This window comes from Zophobas morio, unplaced genomic scaffold (assembly GCF_036711695.1).
Source record: "Zophobas morio isolate AGI-343-1 ecotype UQ-CSIRO unplaced genomic scaffold, CSIRO_AGI_Zmor_V1 ptg000180l, whole genome shotgun sequence".
NCBI lineage: Eukaryota > Metazoa > Arthropoda > Insecta > Coleoptera > Tenebrionidae > Zophobas > Zophobas morio.
In genome coordinates, this window is record NW_026972284.1 from 125,988 (window position 1) to 147,370 (window position 21,383).

Sequence of the window (21,383 nt, forward strand, 5' to 3'; positions counted from 1 at the left end):
GCCCAGACCATCACTGAACCTCCATGAAAACTTAGTCTGGAAACAATATTGCACTGAGCCTACCTTTCGCCTCTTCTTTGCCATACTCTTTGACGGCCGTCAGGAGAACGTAGACAAAAACGCGACTCATCTGTAAAGAGTACTTGGTCCCATTGGGCAAGATCCGAGTTAACGTGTTCTCGAGCAAATGCAAGTCGGGCTACTCTGTGTCGTGGGAGAAGTTCTGGGCCACTTGCAGGTCTACGGGCCCTCAATTCAGCTGCAGTTAACCTTTTTCTTACAGTTCTTTCACTTACACTAACTCCTCGTGTTTCTTCAAGTTGATTTCTGGCCTCAACTGCGGTCGTATCCCTATTACGGAACACGGTCAGCGTTAAAAAACGGTCATCCCGAGCCGATGTTTTCTTTGGGCGACCCGAATCAGGTCTTCGGCTGTATGATCCAGTCTCATTAAACCGTCGTACAGTTCTGTGAATGCTCACTCGTGATACCCCTAACGTATTGGCAACGTACCGTTAACTTCGACCATCCTGAATAAGAGCAATTGCTCGTGCTGCATTAATGGCCACAATACTCATGTTAATTGACAAAAACACAGTTTTCATCAAATCACAATGACAAACCGTCTGTTAATGCCCTCTAAACGTCACAACTGCAAATCTCATTGTTGGAAAAAACTTATCATCTTCAGATTTGAGGTTCATATCATGTACAAAATAGAACCAAAAACCTAGTGTTAGTATATTTTGTGTGATTTTTTCAAAACTGATATTGACTGTAGCCAAACGTTTAAAAAAGGAACCATTTTCAATACAAACTTTGGGTGATTCGCTTTTTTTGCCGGTGAGTGTATATTTCAACGTTTTTTGATGGTTCTGAGCCACCAAACACACTTAAAGCATGCAGAATCGACTCAGAATAGGAAAAGGAGACGTTTAGGTCAATTTTATGCATTCTGGCGTTCGTAGATACAAGAAAACTGTTAAAATTCTTCAGAAACGTCACTTTTGAAGTGTTTTCTTGTACTTTTAAGCCACTCAGATACCCTGCGGGCTCGGAAAGTGCAACGAAACCATCAAATTTTAGCTAGAAACTGTATTTTTGTCGATTTTGATTGAATTTGAACTATATTTCAACGTTTTTTGATGGTTCTGAGCCACCAAACACACTTAAAGCATGCAGAATCGACTCAGAATAGGAAAAGGAGACGTTTAGGTCAATTTTATGCATTCTGGCGTTCGTAGATACAAGAAAACTGTTAAAATTCTTCAGAAACGTCACTTTTGAAGTGTTTTCTTGTACTTTTAAGCCACTCAGATACCCTACGGGCTCGGAAAGTGCAACGAAACCATCAAATTTTAGCTGGAAACTGTATTTTTGTCGATTTTTATTGAATTTGAAGTATATTTCAAAGTTTTTTGATGGTTCTGAGCCACCAAACACACTTAAAGCATGCAGAATCGACTCAGAATAGGAAAAGGAGACGTTTAGGTCAATTTTATGCATTCTGGCGTTCGTAGATACAAGAAAACTGTTAAAATTCTTCAGAAACGTCACTTTTGAAGTGTTTTCTTGTACTTTTAAGCCACTCAGATACCCTGCGGGCTCGGAAAGTGCAACGAAACCATCAAATTTTAGCTAGAAACTGTATTTTTGTCGATTTTTATTGAATTTGAACTATATTTCAACGTTTTTTGATGGTTCTGAGCCTCCAAACACACTTAAAGCATGCAGAATCGACTCAGAATAGGAAAAGGAGACGTTTAGGTCAATTTTATGCATTCTGGCGTTCGTAGATACAAGAAAACTGTTAAAATTCTTCAGAAACGTCACTTTTGAAGTGTTTTCTTGTACTTTTAAGCCACTCAGATACCCTACGGGCTCGGAAAGTGCAACGAAACCATCAAATTTTAGCTAGAAACTGTATTTTTGTCGATTTTTATTGAATTTGAACTATATTTCAACGTTTTTTGATGGTTCTGAGCCACCAAACACACTTAAAGCATGCAGAATCGACTCAGAATAGGAAAAGGAGACGTTTAGGTCAATTTTATGCATTCTGGCGTTCGTATATACAAGAAAACTGTTAAAATTCTTCAGAAACGTCACTTTTGAAGTGTTTTCTTGTACTTTTAAGCCACTCAGATACCCTACGGGCTCGGAAAGTGCAACGAAACCATCAAATTTTAGCTAGAAACTGTATTTTTGTCGATTTTTATTGAATTTGAACTATATTTCAACGTTTTTTGATGGTTCTGAGCCACCAAACACACTTAAAGCATGCAGAATCGACTCAGAATAGGAAAAGGAGACGTTTAGGTCAATTTTATGCATTCTGGCGTTCGTAGATACAAGAAAACTGTTAAAATTCTTCAGAAACGTCACTTTTGAAGTGTTTTCTTGTACTTTTAAGCCACTCAGATACCCTACGGGCTCGGAAAGTGCAACGAAACCATCAAATTTTAGCTAGAAACTGTATTTTTGTTGATTTTTATTGAATTTGAACTATATTTCAACGTTTTTTGATGGTTCTGAGCCACCAAACACACTTAAAGCATGCAGAATCGACTCAGAATAGGAAAAGGAGACGTTTAGGTCAATTTTATGCATTCTGGCGTTCGTAGATACAAGAAAACTGTTAAAATTCTTCAGAAACGTCACTTTTGAAGTGTTTTCTTGTACTTTTAAGCCACTCAGATACCCTACGGGCTCGGAAAGTGCAACGAAACCATCAAATTTTAGCTAGAAACTGTATTTTTGTCAATTTTTATTGAATTTGAACTATATTTCAAAGTTTTTTGATGGTTCTGAGCCACCAAACACACTTAAAGCATGCAGAATCGACTCAGAATAGGAAAAGGAGACGTTTAGGTCAATTTTATGCATTCTGGCGTTCGTAGATACAAGAAAACTGTTAAAATTCTTCAGAAACGTCACTTTTGAAGTGTTTTCTTGTAATTTTAAGCCACTCAGATACCCTACGGGCTCGGAAAGTGCAACGAAACCATCAAATTTTTGCTAGAAACTGTACTTTTGTCAATTTTTATTGAATTTGAACTATATTTCAACGTTTTTTGATGGTTCTGAGCCACCAAACACACTTAAAGCATGCAGAATCGACTCAGAATAGGAAAAGGAGACGTTTAGGTCAATTTTATGTATTCTGGCGTTCGTAGATACAAGAAAACTGTTAAAATTCTTCAGAAACGTCACTTTTGAAGTGTTTTCTTGTACTTTTAAGCCACTCAGATACCCTACGGGCTCGGAAAGTGCAACGAAACCATCAAATTTTAGCTAGAAACTGTAATTTTGTCGATTTTTATTGAATTTGAACTATATTTCAACGTTTTTTGATGGTTCTGAGCCACCAAACACACTTAAAGCATGCAGAATCGACTCAGAATAGGAAAAGGAGACGTTTAGGTCAATTTTATGCATTCTGGCGTTGGTATATACAAGAAAACTGTTAAAATTCTTCAGAAACGTCACTTTTGAAGTGTTTTCTTGTACTTTTAAGCCACTCAGATACCCTACGGGCTCGGAAAGTGCAACGAAACCATCAAATTTTAGCTAGAAACTGTATTTTTGTCGATTTTTATTGAATTTGAACTATATTTCAACGTTTTTTGATGGTTCTGAGCCACCAAACACACTTAAAGCATGCAGAATCGACTCAGAATAGGAAAAGGAGACGTTTAGGTCAATTTTATGCATTCTGGCGTTCGTAGATACAAGAAAACTGTTAAAATTCTTCAGAAACGTCACTTTTGAAGTGTTTTCTTGTACTTTTAAGCCACTCAGATACCCTACGGGCTCGGAAAGTGCAACGAAACCATCAAATTTTAGCTAGAAACTGTATTTTTGTCGATTTTTATTGAATTTGAACTATATTTCAACGTTTTTTGATGGTTCTGAGCCACCAAACACACTTAAAGCATGCAGAATCGACTCAGAATAGGAAAAGGAGACGTTTAGGTCAATTTTATGCATTCTGGCGTTCGTAGATACAAGAAAACTGTTAAAATTCTTCAGAAACGTCACTTTTGAAGTGTTTTCTTGTAATTTTAAGCCACTCAGATACCCTACGGGCTCGGAAAGTGCAACGAAACCATCAAATTTTTGCTAGAAACTGTACTTTTGTCAATTTTTATTGAATTTGAACTATATTTCAACGTTTTTTGATGGTTCTGAGCCACCAAACACACTTAAAGCATGCAAAATCGACTCAGAATAGGAAAAGGAGACGTTTAGGTCAATTTTATGCATTCTGGCGTTCGTAGATACAAGAAAACTGTTAAAATTCTTCAGAAACGTCACTTTTGAAGTGTTTTCTTGTACTTTTAAGCCACTCAGATACCCTACGGGCTCGGAAAGTGCAACGAAACCATCAAATTTTAGCTAGAAACTGTATTTTTGTCGATTTTTATTGAATTTGAACTATATTTCAACGTTTTTTGATGGTTCTGAGCCACCAAACACACTTAAAGCATGCAGAATCGACTCAGAATAGGAAAAGGAGACGTTTAGGTCAATTTTATGCATTCTGGCGTTCGTAGATACAAGAAAACTGTTAAAATTCTTCAGAAACGTCACTTTTGAAGTGTTTTCTTGTACTTTTAAGCCACTCAGATACCCTACGGGCTCGGAAAGTGCAACGAAACCATCAAATTTTAGCTAGAAACTGTATTTTTGTCGATTTTTATTGAATTTGAACTATATTTCAACGTTTTTTGATGGTTCTGAGCCACCAAACACACTTAAAGCATGCAGAATCGACTCAGAATAGGAAAAGGAGACGTTTAGGTCAATTTTATGCATTCTGGCGTTCGTAGATACAAGAAAACTGTTAAAATTCTTCAGAAACGTCACTTTCGAAGTGTTTTCTTGTACTTTTAAGCCACTCAGATACCCTACGGGCTCGGAAAGTGCAACGAAACCATCAAATTTTAGCTAGAAACTGTATTTTTGTCGATTTTTATTGAATTTGAACTATATTTCAACGTTTTTTGATGGTTCTGAGCCACCAAACACACTTAAAGCATGCAGAATCGACTCAGAATAGGAAAAGGAGACGTTTAGGTCAATTTTATGCATTCTGGCGTTCGTAGATACAAGAAAACTGTTAAAATTCTTCAGAAACGTCACTTTTGAAGTGTTTTCTTGTACTTTTAAGCCACTCAGATACCCTACGGGCTCGGAAAGTGCAACGAAACCATCAAATTTTAGCTAGAAACTGTATTTTTGTCGATTTTTATTGAATTTGAACTATATTTCAACGTTTTTTGATGGTTCTGAGCCACCAAACACACTTAAAGCATGCAGAATCGACTCAGAATAGGAAAAGGAGACGTTTAGGTCAATTTTATGCATTCTGGCGTTCGTAGATACAAGAAAACTGTTAAAATTCTTCAGAAACGTCACTTTTGAAGTGTTTTCTTGTACTTTTAAGCCACTCAGATACCCTACGGGCTCGGAAAGTGCAACGAAACCATCAAATTTTAGCTAGAAACTGTATTTTTGTCGATTTTTATTGAATTTGAACTATATTTCAACGTTTTTTGATGGTTCTGAGCCACCAAACACACTTAAAGCATGCAGAATCGACTCAGAATAGGAAAAGGAGACGTTTAGGTCAATTTTATGCATTCTGGCGTTCGTAGATACAAGAAAACTGTTAAAATTCTTCAGAAACGTCACTTTTGAAGTGTTTTCTTGTACTTTTAAGCCACTCAGATACCCTACGGGCTCGGAAAGTGCAACGAAACCATCAAATTTTAGCTAGAAACTGTATTTTTGTCGATTTTTATTGAATTTGAACTATATATCAACGTTTTTTGATGGTTCTGAGCCACCAAACACACTTAAAGCATGCAGAATCGACTCAGAATAGGAAAAGGAGACGTTTAGGTCAATTTTATGCATTCTGGCGTTCGTAGATACAAGAAAACTGTTAAAATTCTTCAGAAACGTCACTTTTGAAGTGTTTTCTTGTACTTTTAAGCCACTCAGATACCCTACGGGCTCGGAAAGTGCAACGAAACCATCAAATTTTAGCTAGAAACTGTATTTTTGTCGATTTTTATTGAATTTGAACTATATTTCAACGTTTTTTGATGGTTCTGAGCCACCAAACACACTTAAAGCATGCAGAATCGACTCAGAATAGGAAAAGGAGACGTTTAGGTCAATTTTATGCATTCTGGCGTTCGTAGATACAAGAAAACTGTTAAAATTCTTCAGAAACGTCACTTTTGAAGTGTTTTCTTGTACTTTTAAGCCACTCAGATACCCTACGGGCTCGGAAAGTGCAACGAAACCATCAAATTTTAGCTAGAAACTGTATTTTTGTCGATTTTTATTGAATTTGAACTATATTTCAACGTTTTTTGATGGTTCTGAGCCACCAAACACACTTAAAGCATGCAGAATCGACTCAGAATAGGAAAAGGAGACGTTTAGGTCAATTTTATGCATTCTGGCGTTCGTAGATACAAGAAAACTGTTAAAATTCTTCAGACGCGTCACTTTTGAAGTGTTTTCTTGTACTTTTAAGCCACTCAGATACCCTACGGGCTCGGAAAGTGCAACGAAACCATCAAATTTTAGCTAGAAACTGTATTTTTGTCGATTTTTATTGAATTTGAACTATATTTCAATGTTTTTTGATGGTTCTGAGCCACCAAACACACTTAAAGCATGCAGAATCGACTCAGAATAGGAAAAGGAGACGTTTAGGTCAATTTTATGCATTCTGGCGTTCGTAGATACAAGAAAACTGTTAAAATTCTTCAGAAACGTCACTTTTGAAGTGTTTTCTTGTACTTTTAAGCCACTCAGATACCCTACGGGCTCGGAAAGTGCAACGAAACCATCAAATTTTAGCTAGAAACTGTATTTTTGTCGATTTTTATTGAATTTGAACTATATTTCAACGTTTTTTGATGGTTCTGAGCCACCAAACACACTTAAAGCATGCAGAATCGACTCAGAATAGGAAAAGGAGACGTTTAGGTCAATTTTATGCATTCTGGCGTTCGTAGATACAAGAAAACTGTTAAAATTCTTCAGAAACGTCACTTTTGAAGTGTTTTCTTGTACTTTTAAGCCACTCAGATACCCTACGGGCTCGGAAAGTGCAACGAAACCATCAAATTTTAGCTAGAAACTGTATTTTTGTCGATTTTTATTGAATTTGAACTATATTTCAACGTTTTTTGATGGTTCTGAGCCACCAAACACACTTAAAGCATGCAGAATCGACTCAGAATAGGAAAAGGAGACGTTTAGGTCAATTTTATGCATTCTGGCGTTCGTAGATACAAGAAAACTGTTAAAATTCTTCAGAAACGTCACTTTTGAAGTGTTTTCTTGTACTTTTAAGCCACTCAGATACCCTACGGGCTCGGAAAGTGCAACGAAACCATCAAATTTTAGCTAGAAACTGTATTTTTGTCGATTTTTATTGAATTTGAACTATATTTCAACGTTTTTTGATGGTTCTGAGCCACCAAACACACTTAAAGCATGCAGAATCGACTCAGAATAGGAAAAGGAGACGTTTAGGTCAATTTTATGCATTCTGGCGTTCGTAGATACAAGAAAACTGTTAAAATTCTTCAGAAACGTCACTTTTGAAGTGTTTTCTTGTACTTTTAAGCCACTCAGATACCCTACGGGCTCGGAAAGTGCAACGAAACCATCAAATTTTAGCTAGAAACTGTATTTTTGTCGATTTTTATTGAATTTGAACTATATTTCAACGTTTTTTGATGGTTCTGAGCCACCAAACACACTTAAAGCATGCAGAATCGACTCAGAATAGGAAAAGGAGACGTTTAGGTCAATTTTATGCATTCTGGCGTTCGTAGATACAAGAAAACTGTTAAAATTCTTCAGAAACGTCACTTTTGAAGTGTTTTCTTGTACTTTTAAGCCACTCAGATACCCTACGGGCTCGGAAAGTGCAACGAAACCATCAAATTTTAGCTAGAAACTGTATTTTTGTCGATTTTTATTGAATTTGAACTATATTTCAACGTTTTTTGATGGTTCTGAGCCACCAAACACACTTAAAGCATGCAGAATCGACTCAGAATAGGAAAAGGAGACGTTTAGGTCAATTTTATGCATTCTGGCGTTCGTAGATACAAGAAAACTGTTAAAATTCTTCAGAAACGTCACTTTCGAAGTGTTTTCTTGTACTTTTAAGCCACTCAGATACCCTACGGGCTCGGAAAGTGCAACGAAACCATCAAATTTTAGCTAGAAACTGTATTTTTGTCGATTTTTATTGAATTTGAACTATATTTCAACGTTTTTTGATGGTTCTGAGCCACCAAACACACTTAAAGCATGCAGAATCGACTCAGAATAGGAAAAGGAGACGTTTAGGTCAATTTTATGCATTCTGGCGTTCGTAGATACAAGAAAACTGTTAAAATTCTTCAGAAACGTCACTTTTGAAGTGTTTTCTTGTACTTTTAAGCCACTCAGATACCCTACGGGCTCGGAAAGTGCAACGAAACCATCAAATTTTAGCTAGAAACTGTATTTTTGTCGATTTTTATTGAATTTGAACTATATTTCAACGTTTTTTGATGGTTCTGAGCCACCAAACACACTTAAAGCATGCAGAATCGACTCAGAATAGGAAAAGGAGACGTTTAGGTCAATTTTATGCATTCTGGCGTTCGTAGATACAAGAAAACTGTTAAAATTCTTCAGAAACGTCACTTTTGAAGTGTTTTCTTGTACTTTTAAGCCACTCAGATACCCTACGGGCTCGGAAAGTGCAACGAAACCATCAAATTTTAGCTAGAAACTGTATTTTTGTCGATTTTTATTGAATTTGAACTATATTTCAACGTTTTTTGATGGTTCTGAGCCACCAAACACACTTAAAGCATGCAGAATCGACTCAGAATAGGAAAAGGAGACGTTTAGGTCAATTTTATGCATTCTGGCGTTCGTAGATACAAGAAAACTGTTAAAATTCTTCAGAAACGTCACTTTTGAAGTGTTTTCTTGTACTTTTAAGCCACTCAGATACCCTACGGGCTCGGAAAGTGCAACGAAACCATCAAATTTTAGCTAGAAACTGTATTTTTGTCGATTTTTATTGAATTTGAACTATATATCAACGTTTTTTGATGGTTCTGAGCCACCAAACACACTTAAAGCATGCAGAATCGACTCAGAATAGGAAAAGGAGACGTTTAGGTCAATTTTATGCATTCTGGCGTTCGTAGATACAAGAAAACTGTTAAAATTCTTCAGAAACGTCACTTTTGAAGTGTTTTCTTGTACTTTTAAGCCACTCAGATAACCTACGGGCTCGGAAAGTGCAACGAAACCATCAAATTTTAGCTAGAAACTGTATTTTTGTCGATTTTTATTGAATTTGAACTATATTTCAACGTTTTTTGATGGTTCTGAGCCACCAAACACACTTAAAGCATGCAGAATCGACTCAGAATAGGAAAAGGAGACGTTTAGGTCAATTTTATGCATTCTGGCGTTCGTAGATACAAGAAAACTGTTAAAATTCTTCAGAAACGTCACTTTTGAAGTGTTTTCTTGTACTTTTAAGCCACTCAGATACCCTACGGGCTCGGAAAGTGCAACGAAACCATCAAATTTTAGCTAGAAACTGTATTTTTGTCGATTTTTATTGAATTTGAACTATATTTCAACGTTTTTTGATGGTTCTGAGCCACCAAACACACTTAAAGCATGCAGAATCGACTCAGAATAGGAAAAGGAGACGTTTAGGTCAATTTTATGCATTCTGGCGTTCGTAGATACAGGAAAACTGTTAAAATTCTTCAGACGCGTCACTTTTGAAGTGTTTTCTTGTACTTTTAAGCCACTCAGATACCCTACGGGCTCGGAAAGTGCAACGAAACCATCAAATTTTAGCTAGAAACTGTATTTTTGTCGATTTTTATTGAATTTGAACTATATTTCAATGTTTTTTGATGGTTCTGAGCCACCAAACACACTTAAAGCATGCAGAATCGACTCAGAATAGGAAAAGGAGACGTTTAGGTCAATTTTATGCATTCTGGCGTTCGTAGATACAAGAAAACTGTTAAAATTCTTCAGAAACGTCACTTTTGAAGTGTTTTCTTGTACTTTTAAGCCACTCAGATACCCTACGGGCTCGGAAAGTGCAACGAAACCATCAAATTTTAGCTAGAAACTGTATTTTTGTCGATTTTTATTGAATTTGAACTATATTTCAACGTTTTTTGATGGTTCTGAGCCACCAAACACACTTAAAGCATGCAGAATCGACTCAGAATAGGAAAAGGAGACGTTTAGGTCAATTTTATGCATTCTGGCGTTCGTAGATACAAGAAAACTGTTAAAATTCTTCAGAAACGTCACTTTTGAAGTGTTTTCTTGTACTTTTAAGCCACTCAGATACCCTACGGGCTCGGAAAGTGCAACGAAACCATCAAATTTTAGCTAGAAACTGTATTTTTGTCGATTTTTATTGAATTTGAACTATATTTCAACGTTTTTTGATGGTTCTGAGCCACCAAACACACTTAAAGCATGCAGAATCGACTCAGAATAGGAAAAGGAGACGTTTAGGTCAATTTTATGCATTCTGGCGTTCGTAGATACAAGAAAACTGTTAAAATTCTTCAGAAACGTCACTTTTGAAGTGTTTTCTTGTACTTTTAAGCCACTCAGATACCCTACGGGCTCGGAAAGTGCAACGAAACCATCAAATTTTAGCTAGAAACTGTATTTTTGTCGATTTTTATTGAATTTGAACTATATTTCAACGTTTTTTGATGGTTCTGAGCCACCAAACACACTTAAAGCATGCAGAATCGACTCAGAATAGGAAAAGGAGACGTTTAGGTCAATTTTATGCATTCTGGCGTTCGTAGATACAAGAAAACTGTTAAAATTCTTCAGAAACGTCACTTTTGAAGTGTTTTCTTGTACTTTTAAGCCACTCAGATACCCTACGGGCTCGGAAAGTGCAACGAAACCATCAAATTTTAGCTAGAAACTGTATTTTTGTCGATTTTTATTGAATTTGAACTATATTTCAACGTTTTTTGATGGTTCTGAGCCACCAAACACACTTAAAGCATGCAGAATCGACTCAGAATAGGAAAAGGAGACGTTTAGGTCAATTTTATGCATTCTGGCGTTCGTAGATACAAGAAAACTGTTAAAATTCTTCAGAAACGTCACTTTTGAAGTGTTTTCTTGTACTTTTAAGCCACTCAGATACCCTACGGGCTCGGAAAGTGCAACGAAACCATCAAATTTTAGCTAGAAACTGTATTTTTGTCGATTTTTATTGAATTTGAACTATATATCAACGTTTTTTGATGGTTCTGAGCCACCAAACACACTTAAAGCATGCAGAATCGACTCAGAATAGGAAAAGGAGACGTTTAGGTCAATTTTATGCATTCTGGCGTTCGTAGATACAAGAAAACTGTTAACCCTTAATTACTCGCATGCGTGTATAAAATACACGCAGTTGACGTTTTTGTCGGCCATTTGCTAAAAACTATTTCAATGCGCAAGCGCTTCTAGGTATTCCTCATTTATCTTTCTTATAAGCATTTGAGGTTAAGAACAGCGACCGTACAGTGTGTTATTGCTAATTAAATTAGTTTGATTTTGTCCTGTGTACAAATTACACCGTGCGACTTAATATGTAAGTATTAATTGTGTAAAGTATAAAACATACATCGAATAAAATTTGATCAAAAACTGATTACAAAAATATTTTTTCACTTGAAAACAGGTTTCCAATCCAAGTGAGGAATCCCAATTGTTTGACTGATGAAGAATTAGCTGCTTTTCATGATGAAGATCTATCTGAAGAACAAATAGTGGGTGGAGACGATTCAGCAGATTCCGAAGGACAATTCGAACTTAGTGAACATGAAAGCAATTCAGAACAAGAGGCTAGTGGCGATAACAATGTCGATAATTTGGTAAATGAAGATGAACATTCAGATTATTCAGTTACGGCAACAACAGCTCTTCAAAATGCAAACGATGGCGATGGTCCAGTTTACAAAACAAAGCATAACTTGGAATGGAGCAAATTGCCTCTGAAGAAAAAGTCAAAGACACCTGCAAAAAACATTTGTAAAGAACGTTGTCATCCCCTCGTCCCAAAAAGTGAGATATCAAACGAAATATCTGCTTTTGAGAAATTTATAAATGCTGCGATGGTTGAAGAGATTGTAAGATGTACAAATATTTTTATCAGAAGAAAACAGGAAAATTATGCGCGAGAGAGAGATGCACGTGAGACAAATAAGGAAGAATTTTTGGCATTCTTGGGACTGCTGATTCTCTCCGGTGTAAAAAAACAAGGTCATACCAATTTTCACGAATTGTTTAGCGCCGACGGAACGGGAATAGAAATATTTCGAGCTTGTATGAGCGCAAACCGTTTCTTGTTTCTTCTTTCTGTAGTCCGATTTGACGATGTGGGCACTAGAGAAAACAGACGCATAACCGACAAAATGGCAGCAATACGACATATATTTGATGCATTTGTTGCAAACTGCAAGGGCTCTTATTGCGTTGGAGAGTTTATGACAATTGACGAGATGCTGATTCCTTTCCGAGGAAGATGCAGTTTTATTCAGTATATGCCAAACAAGCCGGCAAAGTATGGACTAAAAATTTTTGCTTTATGCGATTCCAAAACATTTTACTTGTCTAATTTAGAGCTTTACTGTGGCAAGCAGCCAGACGGACCTTATGTCTGTGAAAATTCTCCACAAGCAGTTGTCAGTAGGTTGACAAACGACTACGTTGGAAAAAATAGAAACTTGACGACTGACAATTGGTACACGAGTTACCCACTTGCAGAGGATTTACTAAACAAAAAAACCACATTAGTTGGCACATTGAGAAAAAATAAAAAAGAGATACCTGCCGAACTATTACCTAATAAATCACGACCAATTCCATCTTCAATATTTGCGTTTCGGAAGGATATGACGCTAGTATCCTATTGCCAAAAAAAAAATAAAGCTGTGATACTACTCTCGACTATGCACGCCGACGATATTGTCGACAGATCTTCAAATAAGCCTGATATCGTTTTGTTTTACAATTCTACTAAAGGCGGAATTGACACCGTTGACGAAATGTGTGGTAATTATTCGGTACAAAAACGAACAAGACGCTGGCCTCTGGTTCTTTTTTTCCAAATGATTAATATTGCGGGAATAAACTCTAACATAATTTATAAATACTTTCACATAGACTCCAATAAACAGCCACGACGTATTTTTCTGAAAAACGTTGCATTGTCTTTGATGAAGCCTCATCTGGAAACTCGAGCAAACATTGAGACGCTTCCTATAGATATAAAAGGCTTTCTTTCTAAATATAAAAAAACTTCAACGAACATTGAGAGGAATGTTACAAGAAATCGAGGTAAATGTGTCTTTTGCGAAAGTAAGAAAAATCGCGTTACAACCATCACATGCGACTTGTGTGGTAGACTAGCATGTAAAGAACACGTAGTAAAAACACAAGAATGCGTAAGCTGTCGTAAAAGTAGAACAGAAGAGCAAGAATAAAGTCTTATTCTCATTGTTTTAGAATTGAATTTTTGTTTTTTGTTTCTCATTTTTGTGAATTTAAAGTTATTTTATGTTGTATGTTCTAAATTTAAATAAAACCCTAGAGTATTTTTGAATTTGAATTTTGAATTGTTGAATTTTTCTTATTGTACAAGTTGGTTAAAATCATAAAAATTATAAAACTGAAATAAAAGAAAAGCTTAAAAAGTCCAAAAACGTGATGGTGTATAAAATACACTGTGCGACCAATTAATAAACAAGACAAAGCGCGAGTAATTAAGGGTTAAAATTCTTCAGAAACGTCACTTTTGAAGTGTTTTCTTGTACTTTTAAGCCACTCAGATACCCTACGGGCTCGGAAAGTGCAACGAAACCATCAAATTTTAGCTAGAAACTGTATTTTTGTCGATTTTTATTGAATTTGAACTATATTTCAACGTTTTTTGATGGTTCTGAGCCACCAAACACACTTAAAGCATGCAGAATCGACTCAGAATAGGAAAAGGAGACGTTTAGGTCAATTTTATGCATTCTGGCGTTCGTAGATACAAGAAAACTGTTAAAATTCTTCAGACGCGTCACTTTTGAAGTGTTTTCTTGTACTTTTAAGCCACTCAGATACCCTACGGGCTCGGAAAGTGCAACGAAACCATCAAATTTTAGCTAGAAACTGTATTTTTGTCGATTTTTATTGAATTTGAACTATATTTCAATGTTTTTTGATGGTTCTGAGCCACCAAACACACTTAAAGCATGCAGAATCGACTCAGAATAGGAAAAGGAGACGTTTAGGTCAATTTTATGCATTCTGGCGTTCGTAGATACAAGAAAACTGTTAAAATTCTTCAGAAACGTCACTTTTGAAGTGTTTTCTTGTACTTTTAAGCCACTCAGATACCCTACGGGCTCGGAAAGTGCAACGAAACCATCAAATTTTAGCTATAAACTGTATTTTTGTCGATTTTTATTGAATTTGAACTATATTTCAACGTTTTTTGATGGTTCTGAGCCACCAAACACACTTAAAGCATGCAGAATCGACTCAGAATAGGAAAAGGAGACGTTTAGGTCAATTTTATGCATTCTGGCGTTCGTAGATACAAGAAAACTGTTAAAATTCTTCAGAAACGTCACTTTTGAAGTGTTTTCTTGTACTTTTAAGCCACTCAGATACACTACGGGCTCGGAAAGTGCAACGAAACCATCAAATTTTAGCTAGAAACTGTATTTTTGTCGATTTTTATTGAATTTGAACTATATTTCAACGTTTTTTGATGGTTCTGAGCCACCAAACACACTTAAAGCATGCAGAATCGACTCAGAATAGGAAAAGGAGACGTTTAGGTCAATTTTATGCATTCTGGCGTTCGTAGATACAAGAAAACTGTTAAAATTCTTCAGAAACGTCACTTTTGAAGTGTTTTCTTGTACTTTTAAGCCACTCAGATACCCTACGGGCTCGGAAAGTGCAACGAAACCATCAAATTTTAGCTAGAAACTGTATTTTTGTCGATTTTTATTGAATTTGAACTATATTTCAACGTTTTTTGATGGTTCTGAGCCACCAAACACACTTAAAGCATGCAGAATCGACTCAGAATAGGAAAAGGAGACGTTTAGGTCAATTTTATGCATTCTGGCGTTCGTAGATACAAGAAAACTGTTAAAATTCTTCAGAAACGTCACTTTTGAAGTGTTTTCTTGTACTTTTAAGCCACTCAGATACCCTACGGGCTCGGAAAGTGCAACGAAACCATCAAATTTTAGCTAGAAACTGTATTTTTGTCGATTTTTATTGAATTTGAACTATATTTCAACGTTTTTTGATGGTTCTGAGCCACCAAACACACTTAAAGCATGCAGAATCGACTCAGAATAGGAAAAGGAGACGTTTAGGTCAATTTTATGCATTCTGGCGTTCGTAGATACAAGAAAACTGTTAAAATTCTTCAGAAACGTCACTTTTGAAGTGTTTTCTTGGACTTTTAAGCCACTCAGATACCCCACGGGCTCGGAAAGTGCAACGAAACCATCAAATTTTAGCTAGAAACTGTATTTTTGTCGATTTTTATTGAATTTGAACTATATTTCAACGTTTTTTGATGGTTCTGAGCCACCAAACACACTTAAAGCATGCAGAATCGACTCAGAATAGGAAAAGGAGACGTTTAGGTCAATTTTATGCATTCTGGCGTTCGTAGATACAAGAAAACTGTTAAAATTCTTCAGAAACGTCACTTTTGAAGTGTTTTCTTGTACTTTTAAGCCACTCAGATACCCTACGGGCTCGGAAAGTGCAACGAAACCATCAAATTTTAGCTAGAAACTGTATTTTTGTCGATTTTTATTGAATTTGAACTATATTTCAACGTTTTTTGATGGTTCTGAGCCACCAAACACACTTAAAGCATGCAGAATCGACTCAGAATAGGAAAAGGAGACGTTTAGGTCAATTTTATGCATTCTGGCGTTCGTAGATACAAGAAAACTGTTAAAATTCTTCAGAAACGTCACTTTTGAAGTGTTTTCTTGTACTTTTAAGCCACTCAGATACCCTACGGGCTCGGAAAGTGCAACGAAACCATCAAATTTTAGCTAGAAACTGTATTTTTGTCGATTTTTATTGAATTTGAACTATATTTCAACGTTTTTTGATGGTTCTGAGCCACCAAACACACTTAAAGCATGCAGAATCGACTCAGAATAGGAAAAGGAGACGTTTAGGTCAATTTTATGCATTCTGGCGTTCGTAGATACAAGAAAACTGTTAAAATTCTTCAGAAACGTCACTTTTGAAGTGTTTTCTTGTACTTTTAAGCCACTCAGATACCCTACGGGCTCGGAAAGTGCAACGAAACCATCAAATTTTAGCTAGAAACTGTATTTTTGTCGATTTTTATTGAATTTGAACTATATTTCAACGTTTTTTGATGGTTCTGAGCCACCAAACACACTTAAAGCATGCAGAATCGACTCAGAATAGGAAAAGGACACGTTTAGGTCAATTTTATGCATTCTGGCGTTCGTAGATACAAGAAAACTGTTAAAATTCTTCAGAAACGTCACTTTTGAAGTGTTTTCTTGTACTTTTAAGCCACACAGATACCCTACGGGCTCGGAAAGTGCAACGAAACCATCAAATTTTAGCTAGAAACTGTATTTTTGTCGATTTTTATTGAATTTGAACTATATTTCAACGTTTTTTGATGGTTCTGAGCCACCAAACACACTTAAAGCATGCAGAATCGACTCAGAATAGGAAAAGGAGACGTTTAGGTCAATTTTATGCATTCTGGCGTTCGTAGATACAAGAAAACTGTTAAAATTTTTCAGAAACGTCACTTTTGAAGTGTTTTCTTGTACTTTTAAGCCACTCAGATACCCTACGGGCTCGGAAAATGCAACGAAACCATCAAATTTTAGCTAGGAACTGTATTTTTGTCGATTTTTATTGAATTTGAACTATATTTCAACGTTTTTTGATGGTTCTGAGCCACCAAACACACTTAAAGCATGCAGAATCGACTCAGAATAGGAAAAGGAGACGTTTAGGTCAATTTTATGCATTCTGGCGTTCGTAGATACAAGAAAACTGTTAAAATTCTTCAGAAACGTCACTTTTGAAGTGTTTTCTTGTACTTTTAAGCCACTCAGATACCCTACGGGCTCGGAAAGTGCAACGAAACTATCAAATTTTAGCTAGAAACTGTATTTTTGTCGATTTTTATTGAATTTGAACTATATTTCAACGTTTTTTGATGGTTCTGAGCCACCAAACACACTTAAAGCATGCAGAATCGACTCAGAATAGGAAAAGGAGACGTTTAGGTCAATTTTATGCATTCTGGCGTTCGTAGATACAAGAAAACTGTTAAAATTCTTCAGAAACGTCACTTTTGAAGTGTTTTCTTGTACTTTTAAGCCACTCAAATACCCTACGGGCTCGGAAAGTGCAACGAAACCATCAAATTTTAGCTAGAAACTGTATTTTTGTCGATTTTTATTGAATTTGAACTATATTTCAACGTTTTTTGATGGTTCTGAGCCACCAAACACACTTAAAGCATGCAGAATCGACTCAGAATAGGAAAAGGAGACGTTTAGGTCAATTTTATGCATTCTGGCGTTCGTAGATACAAGAAAACTGTTAAAATTCTTCAGAAACGTCACTTTTGAAGTGTTTTCTTGTACTTTTAAGCCACTCAGATACCCTACGGGCTCGGAAAGTGCAACGAAACCATCAAATTTTAGCTAGAAACTGTATTTTTGTCGATTTTTATTGAATTTGAACTATATTTCAACGTTTTTTGATGGTTCTGAGCCACCAAACACACTTAAAGCATGCAGAATCGACTCAGAATAGGAAAAGGAGACGTTTAGGTCAATATTATGCATTCTGGCGTTCGTAGATACAAGAAAACTGTTAAAATTCTTCAGAAACGTCACTTTTGAAGTGTTTTCTTGTACTTTTAAGCCACTCAGATACCCTACGGGCTCGGAAAGTGCAACGAAACCATCAAATTTTAGCTAGAAACTGTATTTTTGTCGATTTTTATTGAATTTGAACTATATTTCAACGTTTTTTGATGGTTCTGAGCCACCAAACACACTTAAAGCATGCAGAATCGACTCAGAATAGGAAAAGGAGACGTTTAGGTCAATTTTATGCATTCTGGCGTTCGTAGATACAAGAAAACTGTTAAAATTCTTCAGAAACGTCACTTTTGAAGTGTTTTCTTGTACTTTTAAGCCACTCAGATACCCTACGGGCTCGGAAAGTGCAACGAAACCATCAAATTTTAGCTAGAAACTGTATTTTTGTCGATTTTTATTGAATTTGAACTATATTTCAACGTTTTTTGATGGTTCTGAGCCACCAAACACACTTAAAGCATGCAGAATCGACTCAGAATAGGAAAAGGAGACGTTTAGGTCAATTTTATGCATTCTGGCGTTCGTAGATACAAGAAAACTGTTAAAATTCTTCAGAAACGTCACTTTTGAAGTGTTTTCTTGTACTTTTAAGCCACTCAGATACCCTACGGGCTCGGAAAATGCAACGAAACCATCAAACTTTAGCTAGAAACTGTATTTTTGTCGATTTTTATTGAATTTGAACTATATTTCAACGTTTTTTGATGGTTCTGAGCCACCAAACACACTTAAAGCATGCAGAATCGACTCAGAATAGGAAAAGGAGACGTTTAGGTCAATTTTATGCATTCTGGCGTTCGTAGATACAAGAAAACTGTTAAAATTCTTCAGAAACGTCACTTTTGAAGTGTTTTCTTGTACTTTTAAGCCACTCAGATACCTTACGGGCTCGGAAAGTGCAACGAAACCATCAAATTTTAGCTAGAAACTGTATTTTTGTCGATTTTTATTGAATTTGAACTATATTTCAACGTTTTTTGATGGTTCTGAGCCACCAAACACACTTAAAGCATGCAGAATCGACTAAGAATAGGAAAAGGAGACGTTTAGGTCAATTTTATGCATTCTGGCGTTCGTAGATACAAGAAAACTGTTAAAATTCTTCAGAAACGTCACTTTTGAAGTGTTTTCTTGTACTTTTAAGCCACTCAGATACCCTACGGGCTCGGAAAGTGCAACGAAACCATCAAATTTTAGCTAGAAACTGTATTTTTGTCGATTTTTATTGAATTTGAACTATATTTCAACGTTTTTTGATGGTTCTGAGCCACCAAACACACTTAAAGCATGCAGAATCGACTCAGAATAGGAAAAGGAGACGTTTAGGTCAATTTTATGCATTCTGGCGTTCGTAGATACAAGAAAACTGTTAAAATTCTTCAGAAACGTCACTTTTGAAGTGTTTTCTTGTACTTTTAAGCCACTCAGATACCCTACGGGCTCGGAAAGTGCAACGAAACCATCAAATTTTAGCTAGAAACTGTATTTTTGTCGATTTTTATTGAATTTGAACTATATTTCAACGTTTTTTGATGGTTCTGAGCCACCAAACACACTTAAAGCATGCAGAATCGACTCAGAATAGGAAAAGGAGACGTTTAGGTCAATTTTATGCATTCTGGCGTTCGTAGATACAAGAAAACTGTTAAAATTCTTCAGAAACGTCACTTTTGAAGTGTTTTCTTGTACTTTTAAGCCACTCAGATACCCAACGGGCTCGGAAAGTGCAACGAAACCATCAAATTTTAGCTAGAAACTGTATTTTTGTAGATTTTTATTGAATTTGAACTATATTTCAACGTTTTTTGATGGTTCTGAGCCACCAAACACACTCAAAGCATGCAGAATCGACTCAGAATAGGAAAAGGAGACGTTTAGGTCAATTTTATGCATTCTGGCGTTCGTAGATACAAGAAAACTGTTAAAATTCTTCAGAAACGTCACTTTTGAAGTGTTTTCTTGTACTTTTAAGCCACTCAGATACCCTACGGGCTCGGAAAGTGCAACGAAACCATCAAATTTTAGCTAGAAACTGTATTTTTGTCGATTTTTATTGAATTTGAACTATATTTCAACGTTTTTTGATGGTTCTGAGCCACCAAACACACTTAAAGCATGCAGAATCGACTCAGAATAGGAAAAGGAGACGTTTAGGTCAATTTTATGCATTCTGGCGTTCGTAGATACAAGAAAACTGTTAAAATTCTTCAGAAACGTCACTTTTGAAGTGTTTTCTTGTACTTTTAAGCCACTCAGATACCCTACGGGCTCGGAAAATGCAACGAAACCATCAAATTTTAGCTAGAAACTGTATTTTTGTCGATTTTTATTGAATTTGAACTATATTTCAACGTTTTTTGATGGTTCTGAGCCACCAAACACACTTAAAGCATGCAGAATCGACTCAGAATAGGAAAAGGAGACGTTTAGGTCAATTTTATGCATTCTGGCGTTCGTAGATACAAGAAAACTGTTAAAATTCTTCAGAAACGTCACTTTTGAAGTGTTTTCTTGTACTTTTAAGCCACACAGATACCCTACGGGCTCGGAAAGTGCAACGAAACCATCAAATTTTAGCTAGAAACTGTATTTTTGTCGATTTTTATTGAATTTGAACTATATTTCAACGTTTTTTGATGGTTCTGAGCCACCAAACACACTTAAAGCATGCAGAATCGACTCAGAATAGGAAAAGGAGACGTTTAGGTCAATTTTATGCATTCTGGCGTTCGTAGATACAAGAAAACTGTTAAAATTCTTCAGAAACGTCACTTTTGAAGTGTTTTCTTGTACTTTTAAGCCACTCAGATACCCTACGGGCTCGGAAAATGCAACGAAACCATCAAATTTTAGCTAGGAACTGTATTTTTGTCGATTTTTATTGAATTTGAACTATATTTCAACGTTTTTTGATGGTTCTGAGCCACCAAACACACTTAAAGCATGCAGAATCGACTCAGAATAGGAAAAGGAGACGTTTAGGTCAATTTTATGCATTCTGGCGTTCGTAGATACAAGAAAACTGTTAAAATTCTTCAGAAACGTCACTTTTGAAGTGTTTTCTTGTACTTTTAAGCCACTCAGATACCCTACGGGCTCGGAAAGTGCAACGAAACCATCAAATTTTAGCTAGAAACTGTATTTTTGTAGATTTTTATTGAATTTGAACTATATTTCAACGTTTTTTGATGGTTCTGAGCCACCAAACACACTTAAAGCATGCAGAATCGACTCAGAATAGGAAAAGGAGACGTTTAGGTCAATTTTATGCATTCTGGCGTTCGTAAATACAAGAAAACTGTTAAAATTCTTCAGAAACGTCACTTTTGAAGTGTTTTCTTGTACTTTTAAGCCACTCAG

The 21,383-nt window shown here is 36.1% G+C and overlaps 1 protein-coding gene across 1 annotated transcript; it reads left to right on the forward strand.

Annotated features, from left to right (window-relative positions):
• Positions 1–561: 561 nt before the first annotated feature.
• On the forward strand, positions 562–13,586 carry LOC135145771 (piggyBac transposable element-derived protein 4-like). The gene is made up of 2 exons (XM_064077911.1): positions 562–578; positions 11,783–13,586. Exons 1-2 carry the CDS (start codon positions 562–564, stop codon positions 13,584–13,586), a joined length of 1,821 nt encoding a protein of 606 aa, XP_063933981.1.
• Positions 13,587–21,383: the final 7,797 nt, after the last annotated feature.